This window comes from Biomphalaria glabrata, chromosome 1 (genome assembly GCF_947242115.1).
Source record: "Biomphalaria glabrata chromosome 1, xgBioGlab47.1, whole genome shotgun sequence".
NCBI lineage: Eukaryota > Metazoa > Mollusca > Gastropoda > Planorbidae > Biomphalaria > Biomphalaria glabrata.
The window spans coordinates 49,453,057-49,481,031 of NC_074711.1; the positions used below are offsets into that span (position 1 = coordinate 49,453,057).

Consider the following 27,975-nt stretch of genomic DNA (forward strand, 5'->3'; position numbering starts at 1 on the left):
CAGGACACACGGAGATCAACTGACGTCACATTTCTTATTTAGATCTAGATTCTAGATTTAGATTTTGTTATAAACAAAATGGCGGAAGCTACTCTGGAAAGGCAACCTAATACTTTCTTTTGTCATCAGTGTATGAGAGTAGTAGTTATAAATATTCCGGTAAATAAAGTTTTATTGCTAGAATCTTGATGTTTCCTTTTTTTTAAGTTCTGATTTCACCTTATGGGTATCCAGTCTGTCTGGCCAGAGTCTCTATGCCGGTCTAACTACTCTTACTCTACTTCTACTCTAACTAAGTACTTAAGACCACTTTTAAAAGTAGTCTTAAGTTAGTCAGTGACTCAGTCTAACTAAAGTGACAGTCTAACTTCTCTAGATCTAGACTATGATCTAAGTGATAAGTCTAACTCTAGACTGAGACTCTAGTCTCTAGTAGTAGTACTAGTCCAACTCTACTGTCTCTAGACTCTAGTCATTCTAGAGATAATAAAAAAAATAATTAATTATTAATATCAATATGAATATGTCTAGACTAGAGAGTAGAGTCTAAGTCTTGTACTCCTTCGGTGCTGAGACTTCTAATCAATTTAATAATCTATCTTTATCACTGTATCTACTCAGACTACTGTCAGTACTACTACTAGTGTCTACTATTTCTTACTCTAGACTCTAGACGTCTAATTCTAGTCACTCTTCTTAGTCACTCTTATTCTTAGTGTGTTACAGTGTGTAGTCTTAGTTAGTCTTAGTTGAGTCTTCAAGACTTCACTCTACGACTGCTAGTCACTCTGGTGACTCTAGTGTCTAGTCTAGTGACACTCTAGTCTTCTAGGCTTAGGACTCTAGACTAGAGTAGAGTCTAGTCTAGAATGTCTAGATCTATAATCTAGATCAATAGACTAGTATATAATATAGAAGATAGTCTAGTACTAAGTAAAATAGATCTAGTACCACTTATCTCATTATCATGACTTTATTATGTCAGTGATTGTCACTACTAGCTAGTGACTCTAGTGTACTAGTAGACTAGTACTACGACTACACTCACTACAGTAACCCTAACCCTAATAGAGTTAAAATTAATAGCTATCTAGAATTTACTAGGGTAATAAAATATATATGGTCATGGTAATAGTCTTTAATAGACTATAATATGACTATAGTCTATAGTAATATTATCAACTATCATGAATCATGTCTCTGTAGTTTACTAGTCTAGTTCAAACTTTATAACTGTAGTTGTAGTACTAGATCTAGTGGTACTACTTGACTATAGTGAAGTATAGTGTCTATAGTCTATAGGGACTATAGTGTCTATAGTCTATAGGGACTATAGTGTCTATAGATATAGTATAGTCTAAGATCTAGACCTATGCCTATATAAATATATAACTTATAAGTATGTAACTCGTATCACTAAGTCGTTTAAGTGTCTAGAATTACTTCAATTGAATTAGTTATTAAATTAGTCTCAGAGACTCAGTTACGAGTTCTAAAGTGAGTTTAGTTTTTACAGTAACTTACAGTAGACTACACTGTCTACACACTGACACTACACAGACTTGACAGACTGTAAAAATTAAAGTCTACTCTTCTACTAGAAGTTCTAGAATCTACAATAGATCTAGATCTCTATGTGATGACTCTAGATCTATATTATATAAATAGTATCTAGATTAGATCAATAGATCTATTCTATATTATATTATATTCTTGATCTAGAACCTAGATCTAGATTTAAGTTTTTAAAAGTAGATTAGTCATCATTAGTAGATCAAGACAAGACTTGATATAAGAGTGATTGTTACTGATTGTAGATCTAGAATCTACACTTCGTATTATTATTAGACAGAGTCTAGACTCTAGATAACTTGTAAATTTACTATAGTTTTAAGTAACAAAGTATACATTTAGATCTAGATTCTAGATAATCACATTATTATTATTATATATCATCTATAGACTCAATTTATTTATATATATTCTATTCAGTCAATTTATTATATATTTATATACACCCATACCATAGACAGTGCCCACACTCATACCACTAGCGGATCCAGAACTTTGGAGTGGGAGAAGTGATTTATTAACAAACCCTAACCCTATTGCCCAGTAAACCCTAACCTTATGCATAGATGTTGAGGCCTTTCTCTTGTAAGTTTGAGGTCTGGGGGAGAGCAGTAAGCTTCCCCAGTGGAGCCCCTACGCCAAAAGCGTTTTCTTGCATTTTTCACTGTACAAACACATTCTCTTGACATCATCAGCAGCTTATTATTCATCAGAGAGGTTCGGGGTGAAGCCCAGACGCCAAAAGCGTTTTCTTGCATTCTTCACTGCAGTAACGCAGTCTCCTGACATCTATAGCTCATATGTTTTACTTGTAAAATATTCTAATATTAATTTATAGGCCCTTAAATGAAACTAATTAGTTCCTTGAAAAGATAAGATGTACCTACATATTTAGATTAAGGCTGTGAGGATCGCCACCAAAAAAAAAAAAATTCCATAAATAATATTTTTTTTAAAATCCTCATTTGTGATACTTTTTGTTCAAAAGGCATGTTTGTAACTTTGTTCTATTACAGAACTATAATTCAAAGCCCTAAACAAAAAATATCGGAAGTGAGAGGGGAAATAGTTTAGGTGGGAATGGTAGTAGATGTATTCCCTCCCCCCTCCCCTACCCTATCGGCCAACAGGGGAACGACATAATATTAAGATCGGTTAAAATATCAATAACAAGTTTTAATCATATAGATATTTAATTGATTCTGTTAGCAAGCTGTGATTTCTACAAATAATTTGGACTCCCCCCCCCTTTTTTTTGAAAGTTGGGGGGGGGGGGATTGATGCAATCGCCCCCTCCCGACCCACCAAATCGGCCAACATACTGGGGGGGGGGGGTGAAATAATCTAAATATAAGTTGAAATATAAATAATTAGTATATATATATAAGTAATAAATTCGTATATAAATTGTGTGAATTCTATACTAAAAATCTCTTCCACCCAGAGGGTCTGCCAGTGACTCATCATACACATAATATTACATATAAAATAATAATAATAAAATGTAATAATAGATGTACTATCTAGATCTAGTATATGTACTGCATTTAAAATAACTGTAACAATTACTGAATTAGATCTAGATATAGATCTAGTAATAGATTATGATCTACTCTTGATCTCTACTAGAGTAAAACTGCCATATCGAACACCTCCCTTTTGTATACCATATCGGACATCTCACCTTATTTTTATTAATGCTCTGTTATTTTGATTGTTAGAACAGAAATACTGTGGTATTATGGTGTGCGATCCATTTTCCTATTTTTTAACACTTTTAATTTTGTATACCTGTGCAAGATTCTTTTTCTTCTAGGGGATAAAGTACACTGGTATGAAAGCGTGTTATTTTGACATGAAAGTGCGTGCTTCCAGAACTAAGGCTACCGATACTGTATAGCCCCATGGTGCATTAGCTAAGCAAGACCTATATATTTGGATTCAGGATTGAAATAGAACATGTATATTACACTTCCCTTGCTTTCCATTAAACCTATTCAGAGTTATTGGGGGTGTTTGATAAGGTTTACCATTTTAGAAAATGCTACATCAAACAATTTTTTTTTTGAGTGTTTCTGTATTTTTATGCAATGTTTTTTAAATGTTCTAAGCAAAAATAAACATTATCAGTAAATTTTTAGTATATAAACACAACAAAACACACAAGAAGCAATTTATAAATACATGTTTATGAAACATTATTTTGACAAAAAAACAAATTATTTTGATACAAATTAACAAATTTTTTTTTTGCAGATTTTCTTCCATTTGCCCCAAAAAATAATTTATATTAAGTATGCTCTCCCCTGCCAATTGCTAAATCTTTCATTGTGACATGTGTATGACAATTAGTCACTTTTGCACCAGAAAATACCTATGGTTTACAGGGTGTTCAATGTCATAGTTAGGGAAAAAAATTGTCATACCTACCTCACCCCTCTTTAACATCAAATTTTATTTTAATTAGGGAAATTGAAACTGTGCAGCAGATCTAATTTTATAGACCAATGGATGACAAGTTTATAGATGGTTTCATTTTTTTCTAGGTCTAGCTAATACAGAGCTTCAATAATTCAAATGTGAAAAATCGCCACGATTCGGCTTAACTGGTCTGATATGATAGCTTTACTCTAGATCAGTGATGCCCTACCTTACTTGTCCGGCGGGCCATTTTCATTTCCAAACCTCGTGTCGCGGGACACGAAAAGATATAAAAATGAAATGAAATTAGCCTGAAACTATTTGATTAGTAATAGAAACCCGTTGATCTAGTACCCGTAGTTTAACAATCTTTCATTCGCGTCTCAAATCAAGAATGTCGCCATATTTGTTTCATAATGCCGTGTATATGTTGTATTTTTAAACAGCCACACTTTTCTAATGAAACATATATGTTGGCCTACTATCATGTTCCACAAATAAGTAAATATCCGTTCACTTTTCCTGGTAGATTGTCCATTTAGAGTCCCAACTCATAAACACCCAAATGTTACAATTCACCTAGCCATTAGAGAGGGGGCCATAACGTAGGTAAAGATACATTTGTCATCCTTTTTTATTTCGAGGGTTGTCTTATAGACTTTGTGCTAACGTTTCGGCGGGCCGGATGGAACCACTACGGCCCGCGGGCCGTATTTTGGGCATCACTGCTCTAGATTATCAGTAGTAGCACCATTAAAGGAGAAGATAACTTAACACATAATGATAATGAAGCTAAAGCTAACATTCTAAACAAATACTTTGCTTCAGCATTCTCAGCCCCAGATGATAAAGACATATTACTTAATTTGAACCAAGTAGACAACATAGGAGATATAGAAGTACAAGAAAAGGGGATCCAAAATCTATTAGCGAACATTAAACCAAATAAAGCATCTGGACCTGATGTTATTCCAGCTAGATTACTCAAAGAACTAAGCAATGAGCTAGCACCAGTGTTCAAAATACTTTTTCAGGCATCTCTTAGCCAGGGCAGAGAACAAAGGGACTAGAAATAAGCTAACGTCACCCCCCTAAATAAAAAAGGAGAATAACTACAAACCAGTATCACATGTAAAATCCTAGAACACATTTATATGTAGCAACATCATAAACCACTTAGACAAACATAACAATCTTACTCAGCACCAACATTGCTTTAGGAAATATAGATCATGTGAAACACAACTAATACGACTAATTGATGATTTTTCGAAAGGTTTAGATAATAGTGAGCAATTTTAGAGAAAATGAGTGGAGTTGCTCGTACAGAAAGACTTAACATTTTTACATTATATATCACTGATTGGACTATTATCTCTTATCAGTATCAGGAAAACATTTGCCAGAATCCTCCTTAAATGCTTTCAACCAACTCTTTAGTAGATAAAATGCTGTCTCAAAGCAAATATTGTTGCACAGTAAAATTAAGAATTACAAATCCAAAATTAATTTAGATCTTAAGTCTAGGAAACCAATGTAGACTCAGATATTTAAAAAAAAAAAGTGATAAATAATATTCTTTTTTCTAAATTAAAAAAAAAATAAATATATATTGTATATTTATTTTAGGCATATACTTGTTCAAGGTGCAACAGTGGTTTTATTGAAGAACTTGAAAGGTACGTTCACATTTTTTTTCATGATAATCTTGAATTGAATTGCATCTTGCCTTGAATTCTTTATAATTTTTTTTTTTGCATACATCATGAAAATATATCTTTCAATGAGTAGTGGAGTGTTTGAAGTAATCTTCTGAATTAATACAATTTTAATAAGTTATATAAACAAAGCAACATGAAAACTGGGTAATATTGAGTTACATTGTAAGTAGTCACAATCAACGTCAGTAATCTGGTTTATCATTTTCATAACAAATGAATAGATGAAAATAATGCTGTTTTATTTTTTATATTTTTTTTATCGCTATTTTATAGCGCATCTTTCATCAACATAAAAAACTAGGTAATATTGAGTTACATATAATAATATTCAGTTACATTGTAAGCGCATATAAATCTCAGTTTATCATTTTCATGACAAATGAATATGTAAAAATAAGGTCCTTTTTTTAAAAATAGCTTTTCTGTAGCGCATATTTCATGCTTACTGCATGCTCAGTGTGCTATGATCTTTTTGGACCAGTGGGAGGAGGGGGTATCTGGAAGAAGGTTGTTGAATTGCCATTATACGCTCAGTCAACACAACTCTGCTCAAATCAAGATTTGAACTCCAGCCTTTTTTGTTAGGTAGCCTTGTGGTTTTGGCCTCTCATCCCCACATTTTATGGAAAAATATTGTATTTATCTATCACTGAATTGTGACCAGTTTCGAAGACTTTTTCAAAAAACATCACTTCAGGTCACGAGCATTTGTATGGTACAAAAAAAAAAATCTCATTTTCAAGCTCATCCAAAGTTATTGCTTAGCATCTTTTGTTAGACAAGAATTTTTCCTTTATCAGTTTCAAACAAAAGAAAATGTTATCAGAACTTAGAATAAAATAAAAACACAATTTTTATGTAAGAATCCCTACACTTTTTGAAATTTTTTTCACAAAAAGCAGAGAGAATTTTCCTTCTCTCTCCCCCCCCCCCTTCCTCATGATATCTTTTGAGACACATAATATATATAGTTAATATAGTTGACAGAGAAGTAGAAATAGTAGACTCATATGACATATGCAACTATTTTATGTGTACAAGTTTGTAATCTGATGTTGTTGAGCTATATGTGACACTCTAAATATCGAAGACATTTGTTTCAGTCTATTTTATTACACTGCATCATTATTACTCAAACCGTGGGGCATGATGTACCCAAAAGGAGGGAGCAGTCTGTCTTTCAAGGACAAAGCTAATTTATAAGCATTGTATTAAAGCTATAAATCCACATTTTGGTACCATCAATTAAAAATGATTTTATTATTTCTTATGCCTAAAAATTATATAATAATTATATATAATATTTTTTTTACACAGACCTCAGCCCTCTTCCTCACCTAGTGTACATACTTCTGATACTGCAGCACAAATTTCTCAAGTATGTGAACTTTTCAAATTTTTTTAAAATTAAGTATTGAAAATTGTTTCTCTTTATAACTGATGGTTTTAAAAAATTCAAAGTTATTAATGAAAAGTGAATAATCGCAAGAGGGTGTCTGACACAAAAGGATTAAGTGGACATTGATGATTATTATTATAACTAACTCCAGATATTGAAAATGTAAACAACAGCAGATTGCAATGATTAACATAAGTATTAAAATGCCCTATACAACTTAAAAATATGCACACACACATTTTATATGTGCATGTGTGTAGAAATGCCTACATGTACGCATATTATGCATTTTGTACTCATAAGGACACAAAAATATGCAAGTACGATTTATCATCTAAAATTACACATTTCCCCCCATAAGCAAAAAAAATTAAATAAATAAATGAAAAAAGAAATGTTGTTTGCTAATCAGATAGATCTATATAGATCATTGCTTCAAGACCTAGAAATGGACTATTCTTATTAGATTAATTAGATCTACCATGAGATATCATTTATTTATTTATTTATTTTTTGGCTCGCTGACACACGAAAATGTAAATTACTAATACTAGATCTAGATAATGCTGATGCAAAATAAGCGAAGTTCCTTTCAGTGTGTCAGTTTATTTCTAGACTCTTGTCTTCAAACTGATTGGAATTGATTGTTTTTTTTACATACCAATTACCCTAGCAATCAGTGGATCAGAGTTTACACGGATGGCTCATCCCATAAAGCCACCACAAATGGAGGAGCTGGAATACTTATCGAATGGCCAGATGGAGAAAAACTAGAAAAATCCTTTGCAACAGGAGAGCTCTCTGACAGTCACAGAGCAGAAAGGGAAGCACTAGCACTAGCTGCTACCATGCTAGCAAATCATCCAAGTTCCCCTCACAGTCAGATTGTCTTTCTAACAGACGCAAAAACAATCCTCCAAAGCCTGCAAAACTCTGATTCCCCTTATATTAAAAACCTCAGAACAGCACTTACAAAGCTCAACCACAACAGCAAAAAAACTGTTATTCAATGGATACCAGCTCACATACAACTAGCAGGAAATGAGAAGGCTGACACACTCGCCAAGAGTGGGAGAACAAACTCACAAGTAAACTCTGCACTCTATCCAGAAGAAATGAAGAAATTAATTGTAGATAAAATAAATGAGAAATGGACGAGCTCCCATCCAAATCACAAGAAAGATGATGCTTACTATAAGCTATCCCGACAAGACCAACGTCTAATCTTTCGACTCAGGACCGGACACAACAGAATGCGACAACACATGTTCCGGAAGCTCAAAATTGGAACCAGTGAAATCTGCCCATGTGGAGTATCACCAGAAAATGCCGACCACGTCCTCCAAAACTGCTCTCTCTACCAAGAGGCCCGTATAAGACATTGGCCCCAAATCACCCCAATAGAAAGAAAACTATATGGAGAGCTCCCTGATTTGGAAACCACTGCGCAGTTCATCTCATGTATTGGTCTAGTCATATGAACACTCCAACATAACAATGAGAACGATGAAGAAGAAGAAGAAGAAGATTGTTTTTTTTATTCATTGGAGTTTTATAGATCTAGTATTGAATTAAAAAGTTTTAAGATGACAGGCACCACAAATTTACATAAATCTAGATTTAGAATTAAGATCTTAATAGATATAGATCTAGTCTTGTTTTCTAGATCTAGAGTCTAGAGAGAACTAATCTAGATTTATATCAAAGTAGATCTATTTATCGATCTAGACTTAGACTTAATAGTCTATTGACTAGATCTAGTACCTCTAGCATCTAAATCTAGATATCTGTAACTAGATTCAGACTAAAAAATGGGCAGCAACATCTGCCTTCTAGAGATGTATTGATTTCCTTTTTTGTCATTTATGGAAGCGAAAATTTTAAAAAGTTGGCAAATTGGCTGTTCTAACTTAATATTGATCTAGGTCTAGATCTAGTATTTCATATTCAGGACAGTAGCCTACAATTTCATAGGATTGTTAAAATACCTTTAAATAGCTTATTTATGCACATTAAAACCAATCAACTGTTAATGAAGTTAAAGAAGCAAGTTTTTTTGAACCACCAAATTCAGGGAGGAAAGTGAGAAGGGCAGAGGTTTGATGGAAGAAATGATGGTTGAGCTGTCTCTTAGTGTGTTGTCGTGACTTATCAAGCTTCTATTACATACACTGTTAGACATAGAAGGCTAAATGAAGACATGTTTGGTTTACAAATTTTCCAGTGAATGCTCCAGAAGTGATGTTATTTATTAGTGATGTGAATAAACATAAATATATACATTCACATAATAAAATAATAATATACCACAGCATCTCCATCCTGCAAAAAAAAAAAGATAACATTTAAATTGAATGACAAGAAGGTCGAGAAGAAAAAAATAGAAATGTAAAAAAAATGGAACATATGACTGGACAGATAGTCAGCATATATCTAAATATAAAATAAGATACAAGTCAATTTATGTGATTGTTCCATTCGTTGTATCTGTGTGGTTTTCGAACTTCTCTGCCACTTCTGGTAATGTAACCACGTTGCGAGGTTGGGTTATTGGGTTCAGTATGATTAACTGTGGGTGTAGGAGAAGTATGCGTCACCATTCTTGTAGGTGAGCATGGGTACTCAACCTGAGGTTGGGAGGATTCTTCATTGTTTCCTACTGGGTCCGGTTTTGTAGCTAGGTCACTAAGACTGTCTTGAGAAGGTATTGTAACAGCATCTGGTGTTGGAGTAGCACTAGCGAAATGTTCATTTCTTTCTGACACGGTAGGAATCATTTCTCTTGTCTTGGAGTGCTGACCAACTGATCAATGGGTTTCCTCCATATCATGCCTGGGTATATTTCTACTGTATACATTAGAGGTCCTGTTTTGGACTTTATTACATCATAGTGCCATTTTTCTTGATTCGCTCTTTAATCACGTGCAAGAACACTGTCCCTAACTTGGAATTCTCTCAGCTTCGCATTTAAGTAATTTTTTGTTAGTCTATCCTGAATGTCCATGTTTGGCCTAAGTAAATCCAGACGAGATTGTGGTCTTCTTCCAAACATAAGGAATGCTGGACTCTCATTAGTTGTGGATTGTGGAGCATTTCTGTAAGCAAAAAGAAATCTTAAAGATTTTCTGACTTATTGTGCCTGAATCAATTTTTGCAGCCTTCATAGCTATTTTAAATGATTTCACTAACCTTTCTGCAAGTCCATAGGTAGCCAGGTGAAAAGGTGCAGTTGTGATGAGCTTGATCCCATTTCTTTTGGTAAAGTCTTTAAATTCATTTCAAGTGAACGCAGAGCCATTGTCACTTGCAATGATGTTGGGTATTCCCAATCTTGAGAATGTTTCTGTGAAACATTTGATTGTTGAAGATGATTTTGTAGAACTGACGGGGAATACTTCTGCCCATTTTGTATGAGCATCTATCATTATTAAGAAGAACATATTATTCATAAAAGGTCCAGCAATGTCTATATGCACTCGTTCCCATGGCCGCTCTGGCCACTGCAATGGATGTAGTGGTGATGATAAAAAACATCCCTCACATGGCTTTGTGATCGATTCTATGTCTTTATCTAATCCTGGCCACCAAAAATACATTCGTGCGACATTTTTCATCTTGACAATGCCCATATAGCCTATGTGTAAAGTGTCCAGTTGTGAGCGTAGCTTTTTAGGAATTATTATACGATAACCCCACAGTAAGCATCCTTGTTGGACCATTAGTTTATGACGTCTTGAGAAAAATGGTTCGATGCCAGGTGATGTGAATCTGGGCCAATGGCCTTGTGAGATGAAACTTAATACTTCTGCTATTTGTGGATCATGGCGAGATTCTTTAGCAATGATTGTCGCATTTAGCAGTATCATTTCCGTTAGTTCACTATAGAAGAGATTATCTGCTATAAAATTGTCTCCATTTACTGGGGTTGTAATGGGTAGTGGTAATCTGGAGAGTCCATCAGCATTGGCATGTGACTTGGACTTTCTAAATTCAATTGAGTAGTTAAATCCAGATAAGAATACAGCATACCTTTGTTGTCTAGCAGCTGACATAGCTGAAATACCTTTGGTTGGATTGAAAATGTGTTTCAGTGGCTCATGATCAGTAATGAGGGTAAAGTGTCTCCCACACAAATAGATGAAGAACTTCTTTACTGCCCAAATTATTGCTAGAGCTTCTTTATCCAGTTGTGAATAATTTTCTTCTGCTTTATTTAGTGTTCTAGAAGCATACGCAATTGGTCTTTCATCACATGAGGCAAAACTGCCCCTATACCATATGGTGATGCATCACAATCGAACTGGTAGATTTTGGTCATTTCTTATGAGAACATTATCAGATGCGATCATTGTTTTATTGTTTCAAAGGCCTTGGTACAGCTTTCATCCCAAATGAATTTAACTTTATCTTGTAGTAGATTGTAGAGTGGTTTAGCTATTTGTGCAATATTTTTGAGCCACTTATGGTAATAGTTAACCATACCTAGAAAAGACCTCAGTTGTGACTTATTGTTCATTACTGCTAATACTTTGTCACTGGTTTTATGTAATCCTTTTTTCGAAATTTTTATTCCACAGAAAATAATTTCATCCTTGAAGAAGGCACATTTTTCCAGATTTGCCTTCCTTCAGTCTGCTGAGTACACTTCTTAAATTTTCAAGATGTTCTGTGTCATCTTTCCCTGTGATGATCATGTCGTCTTGATTGCATTGTACTCCTGGGAGTCCATTTAAGATAATATCCATAGGTCTTTGCCATATCATAGGAGCTGATGTGATCCCAAAAACAAGTCTGTTGTACACATATAGGCCTTTGTGTGTATTGATGGTTGTTAAATGTTTTGAAGCTTCATCTAGTTGAAGTGTAAGATATGCTTGTCATATATCTATTTTTGAGAATTTGTCTCCTTTTTCTACGTTTGCAAGGATATCTTCTATTCTTGGTAGAGAATATTGTTCTTCAGTTTATTCAACTCCTTTTCTACTTTTGCCTTGATAGCATAAGGGACGGGCCTTGCATTGCAGAATTTTGGTTTAACATCATCTTTTATTGCTATGTTTGCATGCATTTTCTGACAGTGCCTATTCCTTCTGAGACGACCTCGAATTCCTTGATTAGACAATTGATATTTTCTTGTATACAAGATTCAGAGGATATTAACTGTTTGATGTCACTCCAGTTGATCTTCAGAGATTATATCCATTCTCGTCCTAGTATAGGATTGCTACCTTTACTCAATATGTACAGAGGAAGTTTCTTGGTATCATGATGATTGTATACTGTTACGTTAGCTTTTCCCAGAGGGAGTATTTCTTCTCCTGTATAGGTTCTCAAGTGGACGTTAGTGCATTCAAGTTTTGGGTTTCTTTTAAATATTTTCTTGTAATCTTCTACTGTCATTAATGATAGCCCAGAACCTGTGTCTGTTTCCATTTCTGTGTTGATTCTGTCAATATTAATTTTTATGCACATTTGGTTTGTGTTTGTTGACAAGCTGAATATTTCTTCTTCTGTATCATCTTGTACATTGTATACATTTCCTTCTCTTTTGCATGCTTTTTCTATATGACCTTGTTTGCCATACTTGAAACAAGTAGCACTGCGAAAGAAGCATCTTGCTCTTGTATGATTCGGCTTGCCACAGGAGAGACACATAGTTCTGGTGTCCCCTTTATCTTCTTGTTTCGATGGAGATGAGTTGTAAGGATTCTTTTGATCTCTTGTATAGAGATTATCGTTCATTTGTAGTTCAGCTTTTGCTGTGCTCTTTTTGGTTTGCATCCTGTGTAGAGATTGGGCTTGATTAGACTGAATCTGTTCTGCATCTCTCTTGGCCATCCATGGCTGTAGCTATGTTGATAGGTGTCGATAATGTTAGATTGGCCTCTTGAAGGAGTCTTTTCTGAATGTTTACATCTTTTAGACTACAAACAAATCTATCTCTAAGTGATTCTTGGAGCGCTGGGCTGAAATTACAATGTTCTGACTGTGCTTTTATAGCAGTTATAAATTTGTTGATTGTTTCACTGTCTTCTTGAATTCTGTTGTGGAATTTAAATCTTTCCATAATCTCCAATGGAGGAGGGTTGTAATGATTGATTAGCAACTTGCAAAGCTCTTCATATGATTTCGTGATGGGCAACTCTGGGGATGCCAATGACCTTAATGTAGCATAGGGTTTGGCCCCAATGGAGGCTAGTAGTATAGCAGCCTTTTTCTCCGATGGAGTACTGTTTGCAATAAAGTAGGCATCTAGCCTTTCTTTTATAATTTATATAAGTTTCTGTACCTTTTTTAACTTTAACTTCTTGATTCTTTCAACACATCAGTTTTCTAAAACAACTTCAAGCTTCAGAACCCAGAATAAGAACTTTTATCTTACAACAGGGAGTTTATATATTCAGCAGACTCAATTGCCCAGCTTTTATATTAGAAACAAGCTCAATGACTAATAAGGATTATCTGTCTGAAAAAAATCTTTAATTTTTATTTATTAGTGATTGTAGAGGATGCCAAAGCTTTTCATTATCAAACTCTGCAAAGAATGGTCTGAAAGAAGAAAATCTGAATTCTTTCAAAATGTGATAAAATATTTCCAGTGTCTGCATACCTTCTAAAGAAATTGCCCATTAACAAAACTGTCACCAGTCCAGCCAAGTAAACCATTGTATCTGGTTTAAGTCTAAACTCACTTCAAGCATAAAGTCTCATTCTTTTGAATACATTTTCTGTTGGTATTTGATCATAAGTAACAAGAACATTCTAACATATTCTAGAAAAGTCTATGTCAAAGACTAAATGTGTGAATATTTTGAAAAATTTACAGAATGTCTTATATAACTTAATTCTGTGTTAATTTTTCGGATTGCTGCATTTCGTGAATGTTACATTCTTGAATGATTTTAGTCTTTCCTGAGTACATCTATATATATATAATTCTCGTTGTTTCTCAACAGTTTGGACGAGTAGAAGTAGTAAAGGAAAGATCACTCTCTTATTTCTATTTCTGCGGATAGTCACCCCACGAAAAAACAAGAAGGGGGGGGGGGAACAAGCATTCACTGGTCACTACGGATGGCTGTCTGGTTGTGCAGTTTGCACGCTAGACTGTTGTTTGGATTTATCAAACCCTGCCCGTTCCCATCCCCCTTTGTCCTTCAACTCTGAAACATGTAAAATATTTTACAAACAAACATTTTACAAACACTAAATAGCAGCGCGGACTTAACCATTGTGACCAAGAAGTCATGGAAAGAGAACAAGTAATCTACTATGTATATTCACCCGTCACTAAATAGCAGGGCTGGACTTTACCATTGTGGGGCCCTATGCGAAACGGATTTTGTTTGGGTAGAGAAGCGGATAATAAGTGAAATTTAATAGTTTGTATTAGAAAATAAATTCGTCTATGCATTTTATTCATTCTTTATTACATACAGAATTACTTTACGAGCCTTGCGGAAGTTGCGTGTTGCAAAGTCATACAGTATATCATAATAATTCTGTTTCCTACATTAGTAATTCTTCATTAGTTTGAGGCGTGAGAAGCTTCTTTCACCAGATTACACAATTACGGCTAATGCATAATGCCGTTTTTATATATTGCGCGTAGGATTGGCGTTTTCCATATTGAATGACACTCCAAAATGACAATTTTTGTCTATATATTTCCATATATTTCAAGGACTTTTTCGTATATTTTACAATTTAGGGAGATTTCCTGGAGCTTCTGGTAAATCGACAGGAAATCTGTTTTAAGTTATAAAATGGTTTAATTTAATAATTTATACACCTTGAATTAGCGAGGGTCCTATAAAAGTGCGGGACTCACTGCAGTCCCATAGGTTGCAGTGGCCTAATGCCGCCCTGCAAAATAACGGTGTATGCTGGTCCACTAGTTTCTTTATATTTAGGAAAATAGACATTTTGAGGTCTGGGAATACACATTTCCATTTTGATATGTAGGCATCTCTGTGTATGTTTGTGTGTATATATATATATATATATATATATGTTTATATATAGGTTTTTTTAAGTTTCAAAAGTTGCTACTTTTGGATGTAGGTGGTAGGGTTCAATTATGTCAACAGTCTGTATACGAGATAGTATCATACATAACACCCTAGAAGAACCATATGAAACTGTTCCATTGGACACATCAGCTGCTTGGAGAGGGGAGAACTGCTGTGTTTTGGCCACAGCATTCCAGGCAAAGCTAACCCAGACATTCATCTTATTTCTATTAGTTGTTCATCCACTAAAAGAAGCCATTGACATGTACTCATATAATGTATTACATCAATTTAAAAAGACAAAGGAAATATGCACAGCAACATTGTAGTTTATGTAGGTGTCTAAAATGTAAAACTTATCTGTGCTGTACAGACAATTGACAAATTAACAGGCAAATTTTATGTTTATTCAGACTCATTTTTTTTTTAATTTTTTTTTCTAGGTTTTTCCAATTTTTGCAAATGTAGGTACTTCTAGACATAGACTAAATACTCCCTCTGTTACTCGCATTAATGAGGATTTTGATGTTGATTTGAGTGATGAAGATGAAATCAGAAGTGTTGGACCTAATGCTGTGTTTCATTTTACAGAACCCTCACCAAATTTACATGGGTAAGACTAATATTAAAATGGTTATTTTTTTCCTTAGTATTAAGTATGTAACATCAGAACAAATGAGACCTTACATAGAAGTTTGAACAGAAATAAATATCTTTGATTCTGTATATATTTTTCTTGAAGTAACATAAGTATGAACCCAAGATTTTATGTTTTACTATTTCATGGTATTTTGCAGTTTGCAAAGTTCTGGTTTAATGGCTATCTTCTGAAAGCAAATCATTTTGTTTTTAAATTTAAATATGCAAGTCACTTCCATAAAAATATACCTTTTTAAAACTATTTACTATTAGTAAAAAAAAAAAGGTGAGGCTTTATTAACTCTTTGACTGCTGTGTTTTTTTTTCAAAAAAATGCTACTTTTTTTAAAAAAAAAAGAAAATGTTCCAAATAGGGCTAAAACAAAAATTTATTGCTTAAGTACCAATGATGCTATAATAGCATATTTGGTATCAAAGTAAAGGTAAATGAATGGAGAATGTGAAAATGTAAACATCTTTCTATTTAAATATAAGATACAAATTATAATCTAAATAATATGACACTCAGAAAAAAAAATGGATGCCAACTTTAGATTTTTTGAGACCTAAATTTAGATTTTGTTCTTTGTATTACTGTTGAAACAGCATATTTAGACTATTTACAGCATTTCCAAAAAGAAATGTGATAAAACAGTCAATAAAAGATGATGAATCATTGATTATATTATTATTTTTACCTGGTTTTTTAGTCAGAAAAAAAGTGAAAATTATTGCGCTTTTCATTACTACCAATAACAATAGATACCAGTACTAAATCTATCAACCAAATGCACTCAAATATTATTTACATTTGAATCAATGGGATATAGATCTAGATTTGTCTTCTTTTTATTTGCCTAGAACATCTTTCATTCTAATACTAAATATAAGATACAAATTATAATCTAAATAATATGACACTCAGAAAAAAAAATGGATGCCAACTTTAGATTTTTTGAGACCTAAATTTAGATTTTGTTCTTTGTATTACTGTTGAAACAGCATATTTAGACTATTTAAAGCATTTTCAAAAAGAAATGTGATAAAACAGTCAATAAAAGATGATGAATCATTGATTATATTATTATTTTTACCTGGTTTTTTAGTCAGAATAAAAGTGAAAATTATTGCGCTTTTCATTACTACCAATAACAATAGATACCAGTACTAAATCTATCAACCAAATGCACTCAAATATTATGTACATTTGAATCAATGGGATATAGATCTAGATTTGTCTTCTTTTTATTTGCCTAGAACATCTTTCATTCTAATACTAGACCAGTGCAAGACATAGGCTAGCGAGAGATCAAAGCCTAAATCTCTAACTAGATGAAGGACAATAAAAATCCTAATTCATTTTACCTAAGATATCGACATCTAATAGATCATTATTACTGTTCCTTTGTGATAAATTATGGATTTAGAATAGTTTTATACTTTACTTTTATTTAGTAGTAAACCTTTTGGAGTGCAACTTGAACCAGTATAGTGATGGTGATGATTTTTACCAAAAAATGATTCTAAAAAAAAATGCTAGAAAATATACCAAGAAAAGGCCCAGCATGGTGGATGAATACTGGATTTAGATCTGCCATTTCTGTTGTTTTCATTTATCTTAGGCTTAGATCTATAGGAATCTACAAAGGTGTAAAGATAAAAGCATAGATCTAGTCAACCTTGATCTACATTCAAGACCTAGCCCTAGTCTAAGGCTAAGGCCTAAGTATATAATAAGGTAATACTAGATCTAAATCTAAATGCTAATAATGTCCAAGTCTGCTTCATCCTATGCTAAATCTTGATCAAGATCTTCATTATTACAATTCATAGAAGTATAAATAAAACAATAATAAAGCTTCTTCAGTAGTAAACATTGTGGGTGTGTCTTGGACAAGCATAGCCATGATGTTGTAGATTTTTACAGATAAACAATACTAAAAATAAAAAAAGAAGAAAATGGGGAAAAAATGCCCACAGTGGATGATTATTTGATGTAGATCTGGCATTTCCTTTCTTTTTATTTACCAGAAGCTTAGATCTAAAGATATATCTAGATCTAGAGTCCAAGTCTAGAGATAAAAGCTTAGATCTAGTCAATCTCGATCTACAGACTACACCTAGCCTACTGACAATAATAGATTTAGATCTAAATACTAATAATATAGATAATATAGATTAAATACGCTAAATTTAGACCTACCTGAATCTAATCTATATATCTAGATCAAATTCTTCATTATTACTATTTATTTGTGATAAATTTTAGAATAATTATAAAGTCTCTTCGGTAGTCAACATTGTGGGTGTGTCTTGGACTAGAACATGGCGACGTTTTTTTACATTGTAAAAAAAGTAATAAATAAATGTCTAAATAAAGCCAAAAGCTTCTAATTTCTATGTAAACAAAGGATGAAGAACTCTTTTATAAAGTAAAAATAGTTCCACTGTTGTTAGTTAAAAATTTTAATTTAAAAATGCAACGAAACAAAGGTAGGGTAAGAACGTCTATGGGATAGACGTTCCGTGCGTTTAGGGCAGACAGACCGTCTATGGGATAGACGCTCCGCACTCATTGAGTTAATTAATATTTTTACAACATTTATGTTAATGATTTAGTTATTCTGTGTAATTTATCACTAGCAGAACTCCACCTCCAAAGGCCTTAATACACTTGACCAAAGGAAGGACCTCTCAATCTGCTTTAATTCTTGAAACCTGAAATAAGTACTGGTATCTAACATTTCTTTTTGCTTCTTTCAAACTAATAACAAAATGATTTTTTTTGTATTGACAGCATTATCAACTATGTGATTCAGCGTCTTGGCACTGATTTAGCTGGTGGTGGAGGACGTAATCCAATGTTAGTAGTTTGAGTTTTGGTATTGCTAAAAATTTTCTTTTTTATGCCTATTTATTGGACTTTGAATGTTTATCTTACTGTTAAACAGGTTATCTTTTTTTTTTATTTTGCAGAGAATAAAAAGTCCTTGCTGAGTTTATAAAAGTGTATAAAACTTTGCTCAGGATGATTATTCGTTCATTTCTATTATGTATTGTGTATATTTTGATCGCTAATTGACACTAAAATATGTTGGTCTTGTCGGGATAGCTTATAGTAAGCGTCATCTTTCTTGTGATTTGGATGAGAGCTCGTCCATTTCTCATTTATTTTATTTATGATTTATTTCTTCAATTCTTCTGGATAGAGTGCAGAGTTTTTTAGTGAGTTAGTTAGTTCTCCCACTCTTGGCGAGTGTGTCAGCCTTCTTATTTCCTTCTAGTTCTGTTTTTCATCTAAAAATACACATTTCACCTGCAAAATACAAAAAATCGCATCGATACCACAAGATATCAGTTTTTTTTTCCACAAGCTGATGTGTGAAGATTAAAATATTTACTAGTTTAGATCTTGCTGATCTAAATAAAGTGAAGTTCCTACCAATGTGTCAGTTTATTTCAAGTCTTCAAACTGATTGCAAATTAATTCATTGTTTAAATTTAAGTTCTAATTCATTGGACATTTGTAGAATCTAGATAAGGTCTAGATCTAATATTGCAATTTACGATGTCATGCATCAGGAATTTACATAAATCTAAATTTAGAATCTAAACTAGATCTAGTAGATCTAGATGATAGTAGATTTAAGTAGATCATGTGTGTACTAGATCTATATAGACTTAGATCCACATCTAGAACTAATCTAGATCAAAGTAAATATAATTCTACATTTAAATTAGATTTAGTAGCATTAGGATCTAGATCTGTGACTACTGGCACTCAAAAACAGCAATTTCTGCCATCTTATAAAAGAAAAGAGATTTTTTTATTTCCATTTCTTATCTTCTATGGAAGCCAAAATAAAAAAGGCAAAATGTCTGTTCCAATTTTAAAAAGATCTATATCTAGTATTTCACATTCTGAACAGAACAATTCCATGGGCATGTTAAAATACCTTTAAATGGCCTATGGATATTAGAAACCAATTAACTGTTAGTAGTGAAGCTGCCTGTAGGTATAGATTGGATATTTTGTAAATTAACAAATTCGTTCTTTAGAATCTAGATGAAATTGAGAAGGGCAGAGGTTTAATTGGCAGAAATAGTTGTTTAGCTTAATCCCTCTTAGCATGACAAAAGGAATCAAACTGATGTTTCCTGACTCTAAAATTGCAGAAAGTATCTTCTGTGGCAGATCTAAAACTACTGCTATGGTCATAAGTGACTTAAGTAGGTTCCATAAATTATGAAAGTCTGTGTTTGTAAAAGAAAACCTTTTTATTATGCAGAAAAAAGCATTAAATTCTTGATTCCTTGCACACATCTGTTTGTTTTCTAAAACAACTTCAAGCATAAGAGCCCATAATAAATATCTTTATCTTACAACAGCTCTGGAGTTTATCTATTCAGCAGAACTAATAAGGATTATCTGTCTGAAAAAAATCTTACAAATTTTTGTGAATAGTGATTGTATAGGATGCCAAAGCTTTCATTGCAAAGGCTAGATATTTAAATATTAAATATTTTGAAAACTGTACAGAATGTCTTACATAAATTAATGCTGTGTTAATTTCATGTGTTCTATGTGCTCAAATAGTTTAAGTTGTTGTTGAGTATATTTCTTTATATTTAGAAAAATACACATTTGTCCCTCAAAAATACACATTTCCAGGTCTGGGAATACACATTTCCATTTTGGCATGTAGGCACCTCTGATTATGTTAAAAGTAAATCATGTTTTATAAATTGGACTGGTTGCAATATAATTATTAAGAAAACAAAACTGTAATATTAATAGAATCTTGTAGTAACCAAAAAGGTTATGTTGCATAAAAGCATAAATCCCCAACTCTAACTTTTGTAAAAATCTTTCATAGACATATAGGGTTAGTGCTAGAGTCTTAATATGTCCTTAAATAAAAGGCATAAAGAAAAGTAAAAAAAAAAAGTTTAAAATTATGACATATTCATCACCCATTATGCTAACAGTATCTGTGCAGTTGGAGGTGATAGTATTGCAAAAGACAGATAATCCAACTTTCTTCTTCCACTTAAAACAACTTGACAATATTTTCTTAATACTTTTGTTTTACCGCCCCAGAATTTTGCATGGGAATCCTGGTGACTATGCCTGGGGAGCTGGTGGATTAGATGCAATCATATCTCAGGTAGGACATATTTGATCACTTTGAAGATTTGGATTTTTAAAAATTCATAGACCTTATTGTGTGTGTGTGTGTGTTTTGATTTGAGTACTAACTTTAGTGTCATTAACTTTTGGTTTCTTGTATTATGCCACCAATTATTTAGAATAGATATTTCAATCTAATTTATAATTTTGTAAACATTAAAGCTGTATACAAATGTGTTTCTCTTTTCTTTTAGTAACATTCCCTGTTAAAATAAATTAAATAATTATCTAATTAGTTTAAACACTTTGCATGCATGTAGATATTAGTTGCATTTTGGCTGTCTACTTGCAATTAATATTGCCTGAAAAAAAAAGAAACTTGTAAATAATAAAAGTGATAGCTGTAATATAATTTTTTTCAGTTGTTAAATCATTTGGAAGGCACAGGTGCACCACCAGCACAGAGGGAGAAAATTGAAAATCTTGAGCGAGTTCGTATAAATCAAACACATATAGGTAGGTAGTACTCTTCATTTAGTTGTTTCACTCCACTAACTGTTCCTTTTTTTTAGCAGCCCCCGTAAGGGGAAAAGCCACTATTAGGTTTGTGCAAAATGTCTGTCACACTTAGATCTCGAAAACTAGAAGAGAAATGAAAAATATTATTTCACCATGCGATGTGGCTTGAAAAGTTTAGGTGCAATGGCTACTTTTGGTTTTCTAAAAGCAAACTGTCTAGTTTACAAAGTTAATTATGCAAGCGATTTTTTCATAAAAATACACCAATTCTAAAACTATTACTTAAATGTAAGGGAGGCAATGTTACAATATGTTAACAAAGAATGATAATTTTTTGTGGATTTTCAGTATCAGTATATTAAGTTAAATATATTTATAAAATGTACAAGAAATGTTTACAACAAATATAAATATTAGTTAAAGGTGTTTTTTCTGGTCAACTAGCTGCTAAAATTAAAAATTTATGTTTTTTTATAAAGGCTAAGAATGCATTTTGTATGTAAATATCACGCATATTTTTTAAAATGGACTTTTTATGCAGTTACTTTCGTGCAGTAGCGTAATGCGAAGTATGATATGGTGCTAAACTAATTCCATAAAAATTTTTAAATAAGTAGATTTTATTTTTGTGTTTTTAGTGCCCCCACCAGGATAAAAGCGCTTATTTTGTGCGTTTGTTGGTTTGTCTGTCCATCACGTTTATAAAAAAAAAAAGCAACAACACTAAATTGCCATTCTGATTTAACCTTCAATGTTCCTTCCAAAACATTGCAATAGTTTTAAGTATCTATAACAGATTGTTCCGGATGTTTTTGTGAAAAACAAATCAATGTCAACGAATGTTTGTTTGCTTTTCTAACTTGTATTACATGTAATTTCTTTCCTATGAACTATGAAGAACTAGGAAGTTGTTCTGGATGTTGTTTTATAAAAAAAAATTATGTCAAATGATTATTTGAAATAGTATCATTGACTTACATTACCCTTACATTCTTGGACAATAAGTCACTATAGTTTAATTATCGATATCCAATTGTTCCGTATTTTCAACTTAAAACAAATTTATGTCAAATGACTTTTTTTTTCAAAAATATCAACAATAGTTTGTTCAGGATTTTAAAATAAAGTAAGTTACTAGAAACGATTATTGAAAAACACTTTTTAGACATTGAATTTTCTTGCTGAAACATAACAGAAGTTTTTTTTTATCTGTAAAGAATGTTCCGGATTTGGTTTTGAAAAAGAAATCAACCTATATTACTTAAATTTTCTTACAAATCGTCGCCAAAATTGTTCCGAATTTTATATGAAAAATCTACTAACACAAATAACTGTTTGAAATCCTACTTCTAATAAATAAAACAAATAATCTACTCATTTACGAATATCGGTTGTTCTGGATTTTTATGAAAAACATTCTAACTCTATTTATGTAAAATCAAACTTCTGTCATACATTACATTTAATTTTCTAGCTAAATGTTTTAAATCTAATTATCGTTAATATTATGTTCCGATTGTTAAGGAAAACAACTTCCTAACACCAAATATGGTAGAAAAATCTCTCCCCAAGGCTATGGTACATCTAATTTTCATACGAGACCATTCCAAAAATGTAATTAATGGTATTAGATTTATCTAAAATTCTCTTTTTCTCTCACTATATGTAAAAACATTCGGAACATTCTATTATAGATACTTAAAACTATTGCGATGTTTCGGAAGGAAAATTAAAGGTTAATCAAATTTTCAATAGGTTTTAGATGGTTTTTTTTCGATGTTAACATGATTGACAGAAAGACTGACAGAAAACGCAAAAAAAATGAGGCTTTAATCCTAATATATATATAATATCTTTAATTGAATTCTATTAGAACTCAATGCACTAGAGACTATGAACTCTCGTTAAATCTCTTGTGTTAAAAAAAAACATTTTTTTTTGTTACAAGCCCATTGTGTCGTAATGGAATATTTCTTCCTTTGACGTCATATGAATGAATTCTTTAAATATAATGTTAAAAATAAACTGAGTGCACCAATGTCTAAGAACCCTTGATAAGTGGCTCGTATTGATGGAGACATTTTTAGTCTTAAATAGGCCATGCCCTCCTGACGTAGTGGATTTTTTTCCTTTGACGTCATATGGAATTAATTCTTTAAATGAAATGTTAAAAGAACTCACTCTGTACACCAATGTCTATGAACCCTTGATAACTGGCTCGTATTGATGAAGACATTTTTAGTCTAACTAGGCCATGTGACGTAGTGGATTTTTTTCCTTTGACGTCATATGGAATGAATTCTTCAAATAAAATGCTAAAACAACTTGGTATAGTAATGTTTATTAAACTTTTAAAAAAGGCATAATAGCTAGATTTAATTCTATTCTATATTTTTTAAACTAGATCTAGATTTTTAAAACTAGATCTGGATTTATATTCTAATTAAAATCGTTGTAGAGTCTAGATCTAGAATTTCTAGGTCTAGTTTAGACTGATATAGACTAGATCAAGATATAGAATTTCAATTTCTACACTTAAAGTGTAGATTTTGATTTCCAAACATCTAGATCAATATTGCAATGCTATAATATACTGAAACTAATCTACTATTTTTAAATTAAATGTTGCATTCATATTGATAGATTATCTAGGATTTTTTTTTCATAAATCTAATCTAAATTACATCTAAATTATTCCAAATTTATATCATAAATATATGTAGATCTACATCCTTATTCTAGTTCCGTTTAAATGAAAATGCCAATAGCTCTGTTGATGGCTGTGCTGAGACATTGAAGTACAAGCACGATATATCAATGCTGAAAGATTACCTAAAATCGTTCGTCTGACATATTGTACATATCCGGTAGAGATGACATGCCGTAATGTGTAATATATCTCTTTATCAATAATAGGCTATTAGTTTGTAACCAGTTTGTTATTAAGTTAAGAGCAATGCCTTGCCGTGCAGTTAGCGTGCTGAACTGATTATCTCGACGGTCCCGGGTTGTTTTGTTTGTTTTAATGTTTCAGATGTTCCTTCAGACTTGAAGATAGTTTACTTCCTAGTCCAAACCTCCCGCAGGATGATGGGGATGTGAGAGACTTAATATAGTTTACTTCCTAGTCCAAACCTCCCACAGGACGATGGGGGATGTGAGCGGGCAGGGTTTGAACCAGGGACCATCGATAAATCCAAATGACAGTCCAGTTCACCAACTGCACGACCAGGCAGGGTTATACCCTGCTCGCCACCATCCTCCTTCGTCCAGCGAGAAGTTAATTATTTTTAACTTTGAACATCCAAAACAAGTAAAACAAAAGAACTCAGAATCTTGTTTTCTTTGCATTCATTATTCAAAATTCATTAAGCAAGTTTTTTTATTTGATCACTTTCTGTTACAGTAGAACAAAATGAAAGTGAATTCACGTTTATAAATTTATGGTAAAGCCAAGTTGTTTTCCCAATTAATACTCATGGGCAACAATACACAGTTGTTAATTTTTTTTTTGTCAATCATTTAAATTATTCCTTGCTAACCAGGTCTATTAGTTATGTTTAATAACAATAGAGTATTGACTTGCATTGCTTAATATTGTACAATACTATATTTAATGTAGCTGTGAAGATCCAGCAGAGATGGCTTGATTTACTAACTTTAAATTGTATTGTATAGGAGCTCATGTTCACTTTTACTGCAATAATCCACTAAGACAATTTGAACTATATTTACAGTTTATTCTTTATAACTTTTTGTTTATTTTGTGAGGCAATATAAATACTAAAAATACTAAGCTGTTTTCGTTTCTACAGAAAACACTCTTCAGTGTTCTATTTGTATGGATGATTTTGAGCTTGATCTAGAAGTGAGAAAACTTCCTTGTGATCATTTGTACCATCCTGAATGTATTATTAAATGGTTAGAAATGGTGAGTTATCTCTCTTAGATATATTCAGTAACTAAATAAGTTTTTATCCAATAAAATATTTGTCACATTTTTGAGTGGCCATCACTACAAGCATGTAGCCTTTTTCTATAGCTAGATCAGATAGCACTGTACCCTATTGAAGACAGGTCTTTCTGATCTTGGTTGCCTATGAATAAAAAATGTATGCTACAGTAGCAATAAAATATCACACACATGTAAATTTATAGCTCAATGAGAATACATGCTAGTTCTAATATGATACACCCAAATTAAGTTGTTACTTTCCATTGAGACTAGTCTAGTGTAGTTCTAAATATAGTAATAGCATCTAAGCCAGTTCCAATATAAGATCTAAAAAAAACAACCCAGCCAAAATAAGCCTTTGGTAAAAAGTGATAATCATATTAATTAGGAAAGACCTGTTTATAGTATGCAACAGAACTAATAGTCTGTAGATACATTTAAGAAATTATAATTAAAACAGAAAAAAAATAATTGTAACTTAATCAGTAAGTTTAATGTTAAACTTCTATGTAGTGAAGCACTTGGTTTCTCTCTGGAACTTTTCATACAATTGCTCAGTGTACTGAAAATTGTATTTAAAATATATTAATATTATCATCACAAAATTGAAAGCTTTCAATGTAAGTATATTAATTAGATTAGAGAGATATTGTGGGAGAAAAGACACTAAATGCTTAAATGGAACTAAATTCAAAGATCCCTGTTACCAACTAAATAATCAAAATTTTAGCTTTTATATAAGGCTAATTTTTTTTTAATGATTGCATTTTACAAAAGTACATACTTGCACAGTTGTAGCCTTTTTTTTTAATAGCTCTAGGAGTTGAGCTTAAATGTGTTCATCCTGTGATAAGTGCTAACAAATTGTATCTACTTTTAAAAATATATTTATAGTTTATTTACATTCCTTACACTAGATACACTAAAAGGATAGTTATTTTTAGATTAGTCTCCATTATGAAAATCCCTAGCTTACAAACACCATTTTTACTTAAAAAAAAAATCTCTTACCTTGTGTAAAGTTTAACTGTAAAGATTATACTGTATGATTAAGCAATTTAGTTCTATGTAGACCTAGATCAACATCAAAATTCAATGTATTTGTGTTCCAGTATTTTACATTTTTGGATATAAAATCCTCCCTTTGCAACTTCTCATATGACTAAAAGGCCAATCCCTGATACACATTTGCTGTCACGGGTTGGGCATCTGTGTAGTGTTTTCAGCCTTCTTCCTACTTCTGTTGTGTGAGGAGACCCAAAATAAATGTAGTGAATTGTTAATACCTGGAAAGAACTAGTGTGTCAATAAAACTAGACTTTTAAAGGCAAAATGGTTGCATATATATCAGTTTTTCTCATTTTTTATGATGCAAATTCAGGTGTTAATCTATAGTTATTTATAAGCCCCCTATATTTATAGCTCATAGAGTGGTATGGAAATCAATGAATTGATTTCTAACTAAAAGTCCTTTTAAAAAATCTGTTTGTGACTTGCATTGTTGAATTTATTTAACAGTAGCACTTTTTTATTTATATTTCAACTTTATTATCTATACATACTCTTGTATGTGTTATAAATTAGTGCATATTAGAAGAAAACAGCATCTTAATTGTAAAGATTAATTTGCAATTTAATTTAATGAACAGCATGGGACATGTCCAGTGTGTAGAAAAGACTTGAATGGCATTGATAGAACAAGAAATGAGGATGCTTTGGACTCCCAGTTATTTTCTGCTTCATTGGATGGAGCATCATCTTCTTAAAAATGCTTCCAAGCTCCTGATGTGTATAACAATTGGCAGAGATACATTTGACTTGAATACAGTAGATAAGGTTTTAATATTTTATTTTTTTTGGTTGTATCAGTTTACTCACTTCTTGAAAAGTTTCAAATGGGCAAGGAGGGAGAAGTCTCTACAGACCAAGTTTGAATATCTGATCTCTACAACTGTCCATCTTTTTTTTTTACTCCATAAATTTTTGTTTAAGTTTTAGGTGCTTTGTTTCTGGTGTATAATTTGATCTTTATTGCTGTAGTACACTAAATCTGTTTGCTCCATTGTTCACATCAAACAAATGCCTGGACTTGTACAGTCTGGTGAAAATGTTCAGTTTGTGGATATAGTCATGTTATCTATTGGTTATATAGTCAACTCCATTAATTTGATGCTGCTGTCTTTATACACATATAGTCTACCTGTGTCATTGCTATTGCTAATGTTCATTCAAGAAGTCTGTCAATGAAGTATTATAAGAAACTTGTTCAAAATAAATATTCAATAAGTATGGAGCTTCTGTCATTCTTGTGCTCTCTAATTACAAGACACAAGCCTCCAGGTCAGTTTGTAGGGAAATGGATTGAACATAAAATACTAACTGTTTATTTCCATGTACAAAATACAAATACAACCATGTCATGTATCAGATTGCTATGGCAATGGGTGAAGTTGTCATGTCAAAGTCATTGTGATAGCTGTTAAAAAATTATTCTGTGCAAATAAACCAATAACACAATTTTTTAACACTAATTGAAAAGTTTTCTTTCAAAAGTTCTCTTCCAATTGATTTCAAATACAGAAATAAATAAGTGTTGAAACTGCTAA

At 32.2% G+C, this 27,975-nt stretch overlaps 1 protein-coding gene across 1 annotated transcript; it reads left to right on the top strand.

Moving 5' to 3' along the window:
• LOC106065911 (E3 ubiquitin-protein ligase RNF126-like) lies at window positions 1-27,975 on the top strand. The gene is made up of 9 exons (XM_013224831.2): window positions 1-159; window positions 5,623-5,672; window positions 7,032-7,092; window positions 15,569-15,738; window positions 18,562-18,627; window positions 20,866-20,932; window positions 21,318-21,411; window positions 25,230-25,345; window positions 27,019-27,975. The coding sequence occupies exons 1-9, from the start codon at window positions 79-81 to the stop codon at window positions 27,133-27,135; spliced, it is 822 nt and encodes a 273-aa protein (XP_013080285.1). The 5' UTR covers window positions 1-78; the 3' UTR covers window positions 27,136-27,975.

Coding starts and splice junctions, on each gene's coding strand:
- LOC106065911 (XM_013224831.2), top strand. CDS start 79: ATGGCGGAAGCTACTCTGGAAAGGCAACCTAATACTTTCTTTTGTCAT. Junction 5,673..7,031: donor TTTATTGAAGAACTTGAAAG/GTACGTTCACAT, acceptor TTTTTTACACAG/ACCTCAGCCCTCTTCCTCAC. Junction 15,739..18,561: donor CCCTCACCAAATTTACATGG/GTAAGACTAATA, acceptor TTGTATTGACAG/CATTATCAACTATGTGATTC.